The 11,168-nt window shown below is 43.8% G+C and overlaps 1 protein-coding gene across 3 annotated transcripts in view; it reads right to left on the bottom strand.

Moving 5' to 3' along the window:
* The window catches only part of ITGB4 (integrin subunit beta 4), a 121,745-nt gene that overhangs the window by 1,843 nt on the left and 108,734 nt on the right, over positions 1–11,168 (bottom strand). For 2 of the 3 annotated variants that reach the window (XM_075845875.1, XM_075845876.1), the window contains exons 31-39: positions 10,936–11,118; positions 10,656–10,787; positions 7,726–7,887; positions 2,259–2,375; positions 2,019–2,168; positions 1,700–1,888; positions 551–706; positions 293–457; positions 52–168 (exon numbers count right to left, since the gene is read on the bottom strand). In XM_075845875.1, coding sequence (XP_075701990.1) covers positions 52–168; positions 293–457; positions 551–706; positions 1,700–1,888; positions 2,019–2,168; positions 2,259–2,375; positions 7,726–7,887; positions 10,656–10,787; positions 10,936–11,118 — 1,371 coding nt within the window. Of the gene's footprint in view, positions 1–51; positions 169–292; positions 458–550; positions 707–1,699; positions 1,889–2,018; positions 2,169–2,258; positions 2,376–6,002; positions 6,138–7,725; positions 7,888–10,655; positions 10,788–10,935; positions 11,119–11,168 lie in introns of all 3 variants that reach the window. The other variant, XM_075845877.1, reaches the window with a different exon arrangement.

Raw genomic sequence — 11,168 nt, 5'->3', positions numbered from 1 at the left:
ATCTGCTTTATCCATAAGGAACAGAGATAAAGTGCTATCATCATTTGTTACCTGTGAAGAAAGGTTCGGACATTGTAGAGTGCGTGACGTTGGTCTGACTGTATTCAGTTGGCAGATTGAAGACTTCACGACGTCTAATCTGCTGTGAGCCGAACTGAGAGAAATTTCCTACAAGTAACACAGGTCATGTATGAATCAAACTATAAACAGGTCCCTAAATAATATACGGTATCAAAAATGTTTAGATCTTTATCCGCCTAGTGTGTTCCTACCCTTAAAATACCCCCCTTACCTCCATCCTGTGATTCAATGGTAATTATTCCTTCTCTTTCTGGTCCAAATCCTTGTGTTGTTTTGGCCTGCACCTTGAACTTATAGGGAAGGTTCTCACTCAGGAAGGGCACGGTCAGTGTTGTCTCCGGCATATCACCTTCCACGTAAATATTCCTCAGCTCTCCTGAGATTATATATTGACATAAATACTAGATTCCATGTCAATGATACAAACGGACATATAATGAACCCCCAGCAGTTCTTCCCAATCTCTTACCTCCACCGTGCAGCATTTCACAGGTGACCATGTAGCCCAGGATGGTACCATTGGGTTTTCTTGGTTTCACCCAGCTGAGTTGTAGAGAGTCTGGTGTGAGAGCAGTAAAAACAAGGGGTCCAGGTGCACTTGGGGTGCTCAAAGTGAAAGGAGAACCTGTAAATCGGATAGAAAAAATGAACATGGCGTTCTTATTTTAAGATAACCATACAGTGCATTACTTCTGCAGCAGAAAGGGGGACTCTTATAGAAATCTAGGTAGGTCCAATGTCCTTCGTCGTTTTTTTTGTTGTTGTGTATTTACACACATTGACACTGTCCATTTAGTGGTATCGACGTCAGAATGTTGACGAACATTCCTATTGACAAAGGGAATGGTAACACCCAGTTATAAGTTATAGTTCTAAAAAAAACGATGCTCCAGAATTGTTGTTTTATGGGAAATACTAGTATATAATAGAACAGTCCTGTCAAGAGTTTTGGCATCTTGGTAGAGTTAAGGCCTGTTCACATCACCGTTCGCTTTCTGTTCCGGGGTTCCATCGGGTGAACCCCGCAAAGTGAAACTGAAACCACAGCTTCCATTTCCGTCACCAGTGATATCAATTTTGACGGAAACATCGCTAATGGTTTCCGTTTTAACGACGGAATCAATAGCCGAGTCGACTGCGCTATTGATTCAGTCGGAAAAAACGTAAATCTGCCGGAATGGTGACAAACGGAAACCATTAGCAATGTTTCCGTCACCATTGATATCACTGGTGACTGAAACGGAAGCTAAGGTTTCAGTTTGACTTTCCGTTGTGGGGTTCACCCGACATAACCCCGGAATGGAAAGCCAACGCTGATGTGAACAGGCGCTTAGTTGAACTGTCAATTTATATAATAACTTTACAATAAAGAATAGAAGATAACTTGTCTTATCTGATATAATAATCTTTATGTAGTGACAACATATTCCACAATATGTTATATATGGCATTAAAGGGGCTGTCCAGGATTACAAAAACAGGTGTTGTGTGGTATTGCAGCTCCGCCCCATTCACTTCAATAGAGCGAAGCTGCAATACCAGACATAACCCATTCACAGGTGTGGCGCTGGTTTTCTAATCCTGGACAACCCTTTTAACTGGAAAAAGTAGTAGGTACCTGGTACAGGGCTGAGAGGACTCTGTGGGTCCACTTGTGACTCAATAGTGATAACACCTTCCCGTTCCGGTCCCCATCCCTCGTCGCTCTGTGCTTTAACCCGGAACATATATGAGTGATTAGGGAGTAAATCTTCCACTACCACAGAGTTCTCCTGGGGATTTGGGATGTCGATGGTTCGTGTGTCCCCTGGAAGTAAAGTAATTGATCATATCTCCTACAACCTATGCAAGCTTGGCAGCCGTTCATAGTTTTTTCTTAATCTGCATGACGTCACGTCCCTCACCATTTGAAAATCACATGTTAAGGTATGACATACCTCCGTTAAGCAGCTGATATTGCACCTTGTATCCCAGCACCTCTCGTTCACATAGTGGCTCCTGCCAGCTGACCTTTAAGGATGTAGGCCCCAATGCTGAGAATACTAAGCGAGTGGGAGTGTCAGGGACTCCGGGTGAGAGGCGCGACTCTAAATGAACAATAGGCAATTCTGTTAGTATGTAGATAAAGTAAAGCCGTAGACATGACTTTATTAGATCTTTTATAAAGCCTTCCTCACCTTGAATGGCCACATCTAAACTGGAGAGGGCATCACGCACGTCTTCTGAGTGAGTTCGTCCTCTCCCGGTGCCCATCATAAGTGGGGGTAGTCCCAATCTGTTTTGTCCTGATGTACCTATGCACACACGACAGGCAAAGTTTTATTGCATCTACTCATTTCAATAACAAATATTGGTATACCAAGCTGGGATGTCCACATAGACAAAGAGCTTTATGCCCACTTGTCCACATGCTGAGAACAAGTGTAATGCATAAGCCCGGCAGCACACATACTTGCTACAAACATTATTACAACGTTCAAAACCTTCAGGCATTGTGTATACCTATCCAGCTGTATGTCCGATTAATGTCTTCCAAGTATCGATGGTGCTGATCGGAGTCCAAGCGTAAGCAAACCTTAAACATACATATCTGTATGACAAGCAGAACAGAACATGCACTAGATCCACATGCATGGCAGGATCCAGTTTTTGAGGAAGCATGATTATAGCGGTGTGGCGCTAACCCCCTCCGGGCCCAGCGACTTCAATAAGTGGCATCAGCCGAGCATGTTTTGAAAATTATGGGCCGGCAGGCATGTTAACCTATTTATAATCAGACCGGTATGTTGTACACCGTAAAAAGCTTTGGGGTTTTCTCTCCCCTTAAATAGGACCGGTCACCTCTGCTGACATGTATGTTATAGTAAATACAAGTGTTGCCCATCTTTGTCGTTCCGTTCCCCAGTTATTCGTCCTAGAATTATATGGAGAAGTTGACAACTGGGTGTTATCAGTTGGGGGTGAGTCCCTACACAGACTGGTAACATCCATTTATCAATTTATTCATACATTTCTAGGAGCAATAACTAAGGAACGGGAATAACAAAGTTCTAAGAAAAGATGCTCCAGAATCAGTATTGTACAGGGAACGGTTATGCCATAAATGCTTGATAGGGCAGGGTCCCACCTCTGGGACCCTGACCTATTGGGAAAATGTGAATCTCATGGTCCCCGTTTGCGGAGTCAGGCCTGCTTCTCACCCCAGTCAAGTCAATAGAGAGGTTGCACGTGGCTCTCTTCATTGAAGTCCATGGGAGTTATGGAAGGGGCTGAGTAAGTCACGCTTGGCTTTCTGTAATTGCTATACACTTCAAAGCAGAGGGCTGGGGCTAACTCTATTAACTTGTATGGGGAGAGCCGTTGGCCTGAAACGGCCAATAGGGGTCACTGGACCTAGAAGTGGGATACGAACCTATCCTGCATGTATGGCATATCCTGTGGATATGCCATATATGTTTGTTTATGATGGGAATCCTACTTTAACTCCTTGGCACCACAGTCAATCTTAGTTTTTTACGTTTTTTCCTCCCCGCCTTCCAAAAGCGATCACTTTTTATTTTTATTTTTCCATTGACATAGCTGTATGAGGACTTGTTTTTTGCAGGATGAGTTGTAGTTTTAATAGCACCAGTTACTGTACCATTTCATGTACTAGACAAACTGAAAGAAAATTGGTACTTTTTTGGGGTACATGTGACTTTTTGATTACTTATTATTGCATTTTTTTGGTGGAGCTGAAAAGACCAAAGAAAATGCAATTTTGGCATATTTTTTTTACAGCGTTCACCATATAGTACAATAGTTCTGACTTTTATGGATGCAGCGCTACCATTGTTAGTTTTACAATTTTTGTTCATTAAAAAAAAAAAAAAAAAAGTTCAAACATTAACTGTACTTTACATTTTTTTTATTGGTCCTCCTAGGGGACTTATACAAGAGATTGTTGGATCGCTTGAACAATATACTGCAGTAATAATGTATTGCTGTATATTGTGTTTTTTACTGGCTCATAGGAGCACAAAGATGGATGACCTAGAGGGCCTTCATTAGTCCCCCAAGGCTACGATGGGGGACTGTGGGGGACATTGCGGGGATGGTGGACGATGAGCTGTTGGAGGGGGCTGCCCCCCTTTTTCTCACCGATGCTGTGGTCAATAGTGATCGCTGGATTTAAGCTAAGTGGTTAACTCCGATCCCAGCCATTGCAGTGCGGTTTTGGCAGTATGTGCCAATTGGTTAAAATGAAAACTAAGTATGTCCATGAGTTGTCCACTTCTGTCAAGTTGCTAAAAATTCTATTCAACCGTTTCTTAGTTACATCTGATTCTGGGATAGCTGTTAACTAGAGCTTTCCAAAAATCTTGGATTGCAAATCTTCCTAGTTATCCAGCCAATCAGCCTAGTTCTCTCTTGATAGGCAGTTGGTCCTTCGCACCTGCCCAGATTTCCCTGGGGCTGACGCTAGCCTGGCCACATTGGTTGTCACACAAATGTTTAAACGCTTGGCTGAAGAGGACATTTTTGGGGAAATGCATTTAAAATATGTACCTTAGACCAGTCTGATATGGGGGTGAGTAAAAGCGATTCATGCATTGCAATCATTAAATGCTGAAATAGATTGTGCGGCACTTCGTAATCCTCACTGGTTTAGATATGCTTTAGTCAGAGGCGTAGCTAGGTTCTCCTGCACCCGGGGCAAAAATTCATCTTGGCGCCCCCCCCCCCCCCCAACTCTTTCCCGACCTCTCCTTCCCACTCACCATGTTTTCTTGCTCAACCAATCAATGAGGTGTAACTTTTTTTTTCACTTTTACTTTAATGTCACTGAAGCATAAAGCCACTTGTACACTTTACAAGCAGTATAGTTCTATGTGCGGTCCTTGTTTTGCGGATCCGTGATATGCAGCCGTATAAATGGCAACGGATGTGTGCTTTAGGCCTCATGCCCACTTCAGTTTTTTCATCAGGGTGCTATCCGTTGTTTGAACTGATAGCACCCTGACACATTCATTTCAATGGGTCCATGCCCAGTTCCGTCGTTTTAATGCCGTGCCGCTGTTCCCCTCAAAAATAGGACAGGTCCTACTCCTGCCCGTTTTTGACGGAACAGTCTCGGCCTTTGCATTGATTTGGTCCGTGAAACAATGGACTACATGGAAGCCATCCGTGTGAGGTCTGTGATTTGTGGAACCGTCATTAGCGGCAGTACAACGGCTGACGGAAGTGTGCATAAGGCATACAGTCAAATCCTTCCTCCCCACTAAAACAATTTATACAGAATCTCCTCACCCCACACATAATATTTACAGTCCAATCCCCCCTCTCACACAAAAACGACACACTCTCACTCCGTGGAGGGATCTTCATTTAATGAGGGGGGGGGGGTCACTCGTTGCAGGCAGGAGGAGAGCTGTGTGTAAGACTGCTCCTCCCCAGCCCTCTCTTCCTCCATCCTCCCTGCTAGCTGGGGCTGAACACTTCAATGGTGTTCTCCTCACAGGCAGAGTGTATGGCCGGACGCATTATATGACGTCACACGTGACGTGTAATGCAGCCACCCGGAGCGCACACGCTCTGCCTGTGCAGGAGAACATTGTGCATTACATACACCGCTCCTGTCCCATGCGCTGCCCATGTCTATGGGGGGTACCGGCCCGGAGGGCACATGCCTCCGCTCCCCTGGTCGGTGCCCCCCCTTCCTTCCCTTGTAGTTGCGCCTGAGGCACATGCCCCGCCTGCCCCCCTAGCTACGCCCCTGCTTTAGTGTTGGTCCTTGATACTTCGTATTACGTCATGAAGTTACGCAGCACAATCATCTCCAGTCATTTCCATCTCATTGGATGGGAATTAAAACAGAATGGGATGAAGCCTCCATGGAAAGCAATGACCAAATAGCATGAGTGACAATGTTTCCATGGTACCTATCACCGCGTGCATTCCTCTAGGTCTGTCAGCCATAATTATTGTGTCCCGGCTGGTGCAGTTGCCATGGTAACCCTTCACCTTTTTCCCAGCAAGGCGACTCTCTGTGTACTCCCGCATGGGAGGCAGGGACCCTCCACCAGGATCGGGAAAAGAGACAGCAGGAGATAGTGAGAAAGGGATTGGGAGCCAAAACATTGCACAGTGAGAGAATCACAGAAATCATAGGAATGCAGACCAATAAAATAAAGAAAATGACAGAATTGTGTGGAATTTAGATTTTTAGAAAGTGTAATGTAGGATAGACTTTTGATGAACATTGAGAGCTACACCCCTCAACATTAAAATTGCAACGAATGGCAAGCCGTAAGGTTATGCAAGTTGAGGAAGTATCCGGTGTCGGTAAGATCTGCAAATTATCAAATTTTCAAGCACCGAGCTCCAATCTGGCATGTGGGAGGCATAGAAGCCAGATTGAACAACGATTTTTAGTCACATGAAACCTTAAAAATTGCATCAAGTGATTTGGGATGATTGTGCGATGCCCCCTGTTCGTTGATGTGCCAGCTATCGACACTTGTTGCAATCGGAGAAGGACAGAATAATTGCACTGAGAGACCTTGGTTTATCACTCCAGCAGATCGCTACGTGCCTGGGCCAAGATGTTAGCACTGCTCAACGTTGCGTGTCCTATAGGTTGGGAGAACAACGAACGGGAATGACAGCAAGAAGTGCACGGAGGCGAACCTCTACACCGACAACAGATCGTCTGATTGGAAGAATGGCGCGTAGTGATACATTCTGTACTGCAAGTGTCACATCCCTAGCAACAAGTGTCAACGCAAACCATCAGAAGGCGTTTGCACTACATTAGACTATGAGCCAGATGTCCAGCTACAGATGTTCCATTGACCACACGCCACCGCAGGGCTATCATGGTGCACGGCAATGAAGGCTGGAATGGAGGTCTATCCTCTTCAGTGATGAGTTCCGCTTTTGTCTCGGACGCAATGATAGCTGGAGATTGGTCTGGAGACCACATGGGCAACGCTATGAAGAGGCCTTCACAAGGGAATGTCACACCTGACCTCCCGGGATTATTGTGTGGGGTGACATAATGTTAGCCGGACCCCTCTACTCTTCATTTCAGGTACACTAAAAGCTCAGCGTTACATTGATTTGGTCGTGGGACCAGTGGTACGGACATTTCTCAAGTGTTCCAGAAGCCGTTTTTCAACAGGAGGCATGTTGCTCGTGCTACTCTGAGCAGCCTGCGTGGCCTAAACGTGCGACCATGGCCTGCAGCATCTCCTGACTTGGCTCCCATTGAGCACATCTGGGACGTCATTGGTAGGCAATTGCAAACGGAGCTGCCAGCAGCCAATTTTGATGTTTTACGTGCCTAAGTGCATTTAGCGTGGCATAACCTTCCCATTAATAACCTCATTGATAGCATGCCAAGGTTTGTTGGTGCGTGTATTTCTGAGCGTGGTGCTCCTACTCAATACTGAATAAATCAAGATGTTTGGAATATTTTGTTTCCATTTTTTTTTCATTTGCATATCCCTATCATGTCTATGGATCCTGAGATTTCCACATTTCCAAAACTTTTCCATCCTGGTGTTGCAATTTTAGTGTTGAAATGTGTATATTGACCCTTTTGTGGGGATGAGAATTCCCTCTTTTCCATTTCTTTCATCCCAGAAATAACCCGACACTTACTATGTCCTGAAATGGCGGTTGTATGGTCGGAGCTTGTGCTGCCAAACCTGTAGGATTCTTGCTGAGTGTTCTGACTGAGCTGTTGGTAGCCGGTTACTGTCCGAGTAAGACTGTTCCCTGAACCAGAGAATGAAAAGTCCATGCGCCCGTTGAGTAGTTGTTCTAAAAAATAAATAAACACATTAATGTAATCGGTTTCTAAAATGCAACTATGAGCAATTCGTACCTACTCTCCCGCAATAAGGGGAACCTGGATGGAAATCTGGAAGAAGGAACTTACTGTCAATCTTTAAGGGGGGACGCTGGCCATTGGGAGCTAATGCAAGGAACGCAGCAAGAAAGGCCATGCCGCTTTTTTCCCGTGAGCGGCTAAAAGCCGTCCAGGAAAAAAAGCGCTTCTGCTTCCTATTGAAATCAATGGTGGGGGGGGGGGGAGTGATTTCGACACGGTTTCCGTGTAAAAAGCAGTGCCAAAAAACTGTGTGAACAAGGCCTAAGGGGCCTTACTGTACACTGCCATGTGCTTCCAGTTTTACACAGTCATACATACTCTGGTACTGGCTGTTCTTATGGAGGCATGGCGAATATTTGAGGGCGGTGTGTATATTTAGATCTCCACACCACGCTTTGCATACCACATCCACTACATCCTTTAGGGCAATTCTTAAAGGTTTGAACTATGGTTTTTCGACACCTACATCCCCTAAAGATCCTTTTGAAGTGTTTGTCTGTTTGAATATAGCACATAGAGTTTTCACCAACATCTTAAGCCAGTCTTAACAACATATATATACCTCTCTAGGCATACATTTCATTGGTGTGGATATTCTGGTGTATGCTGCCCTCTTGTGGCACAAATTCATATTGCCATAATAAAAGAGAAATGGCAGACCTCCTGTAGAAAAAGTGCTTCTAAGGCCTGATTCACACGAGCGTATTTTACGGACGTTAAAACAACGGCTGTTACGCGCACCTATTTAATTTAATGGGGCTATTCAGACATGCGGTTTTTTTCACGCAGCGTGTGTCCTCGTGAAACTTACCGCAGGTACTATTTTTGCGCACCACCCAGCCCATTGAAGTCTATGGGTGTGTGAAAACAAATGACAGCACACGGAACTGCTACACAAGAAATACGCTGTATTGTTTACGCGCGCAAAACTGTAACTTTCGTGTGAATCTAGCCTTATTTATTCACAAAGCATGACTTTGCAATGTTTCGACTTTGTCAGGGTCTTTCTCAAGCATAAATATACATACCAAGTGCACAGTTTATATAACAGATATCTCACGACACCATACACATTTAGTGGGCTTTCAGTGGGTAACTGGGGACGCTTTTCCCTAGCTATCACTTTCCCCTGGGCATGCGCTGTTGATGAATACGAATTCTGGAGCGATCTGTATAAACTGTTTGGCGGTATTGAATGTATTTATGGCGATCTACTTTTACTAATTAACCTTATATATGTCACTATTACTATATGGTTATATGTGTATTTATATGATATAAATTTTTGGCACTAAACTGATTTTTATAAATTTTGTATACTAAGTAAATCACAGGATATGATGTCGTGAGATATCTGTTCTATAAACTGTGCACTTGGTCTTTGTATTTATGCTTGGCGAATAAATACAAAAAACTCTCTACTGGAGCGCTGCAGTTTCTCTTATTTATTATGGGTCTGTGAATTCCTTTGGATCGAGGAATGTTTTGCTGAATACGCCTCCCTCTATTTGGGATTTTTAGCAAATGCTTGTCGTGCTGCTGATACATTCATATTGCCTAGTATTATATACAGTTACATTTTCTGTACAATGACCATATTGGCATTTTTTTTAAGTTTAAAATAATTTTTTTAACACAACATTTCTGTTTTTTGAAGTACAATCCAGACCAATAAAAAAAAAAAAAAAGTAGGTGTGGGACCATGACCAGGAAAGTGTTTTATAAGAGTTTAATGAATAGTCCCAAAATCCTTTGCCTCCTCCACCATGCCAATCAAACAAACATAAGAGTAAGGGTATGTTCACACGCTTAACCAAAAACGTCTGAAAATACGGAGCTGCTCTCAGAGAAAAAAAAGTGTCCGATTTTCAGGCGTTTTTGAAGCTGGAAATTAAGCATCTTTTAATTTGGAGTTTCTTTTCAGGCGTTTTTTATAGAGTTCAATGGAAAATCATCCCCAAAAAATGCCTCAAGAAGTGACATGCACTTCTTTTTATGGAGCGTCTTACAGCGGCGTAAAAATACCTAAATTCTGTTTTCCCATTGATTTCAATGGGCAGATATTAGTAAGCATTCAGCTTCCTTTTTTATGCCTACCCCCCCAATTCGCCTGAAAACACTGCGTGTGCACATACCCTAAAGACAAAACAATCATGCAACTGCAGGCTGTTAGCACTTTACACTGATGGGGGGGAGGGGGTTGAAGGGAGGGAGGAAAACATATAGTAGTGGGTCCCCCCACCGTCTTTTTGTCACCTTCTGCAGTTTCCTGCATGGTCCCCTTCCTCTTCGGAGAACTGGAATGAGCCATCTGATCCTGAAGACTCTCAGTGTCTGTGAACATTACACTGCTGACTGACAGACGTGGGATGACTTCTACAGGGAGTTTCCATGTGACCTGTCGCAGATCCAATTCGGACCCCAGGAGTGGGATGAATTTCCAGTGCTTGCCTTCAAGGGACAGGGGTGACTTAGATGGGGGGTACATACTAAGAAAGAAGGGTGAGGGGGAATGGGGGTTTGCACTTTATGGGATCGTGTGGTTGGTGCTAACAGCCAACAGGCTAAGCTTGTAGAACATACTAATGGGTCAATACCCATTATGTGGGCTGAGGCATCATCAGATGCTCTTTTAGAAATCCACCCCTCCCACTATGATTGGTGACATGAACTAGGATATGAAGACCTTATTCCTTACCTGATTCATCAGACACGCTGGGCCTTTTGCTTCCCACTGGAGATCGAAGGACATCTGTACTATACATCAGATAGCTGTCGTATTCTTCTCCACCTTCTGCATCAATAATGGGGACATCCGGAATAAATGGAACTACAGGTAACCAATAACAGAAACGATAAAAAAAAAAAAAAAAGTAACAGATCAGAATCTGAACTTCTCACCTTATAACATTCATCTACATTTCTAATCAATTCACCATTAAGTAATTTACATAACATCAGTTTTAGAGATCACTTACTGGACATTGGGCGAGTAGGCTGGGTGGCCAAGTTCATAGTCGCTTCTCTCTCTGGGCCCCAGCCTGCTCCATTGCAAGCTTTTACAGTATACCGGTATGGCTGGGATTCCCTTAGATTCTCAATGAGAACCATTCGTTTCTTTGAATCTTTGATTAGAACCTTCTTCATAGGTCCAATGGATTCTGCCATAAAGACAAAAAAAATTTACATAAAGGATACGTGAAGTTTACTT

Source organism: Rhinoderma darwinii, chromosome 13, assembly GCF_050947455.1.
Source record: "Rhinoderma darwinii isolate aRhiDar2 chromosome 13, aRhiDar2.hap1, whole genome shotgun sequence".
Classification (NCBI taxonomy): Eukaryota; Metazoa; Chordata; class Amphibia; order Anura; family Rhinodermatidae; genus Rhinoderma; species Rhinoderma darwinii.
Note: the sequence above shows the minus strand (reverse complement) of the source record. Positions and strands in the feature narration are given on the sequence as shown.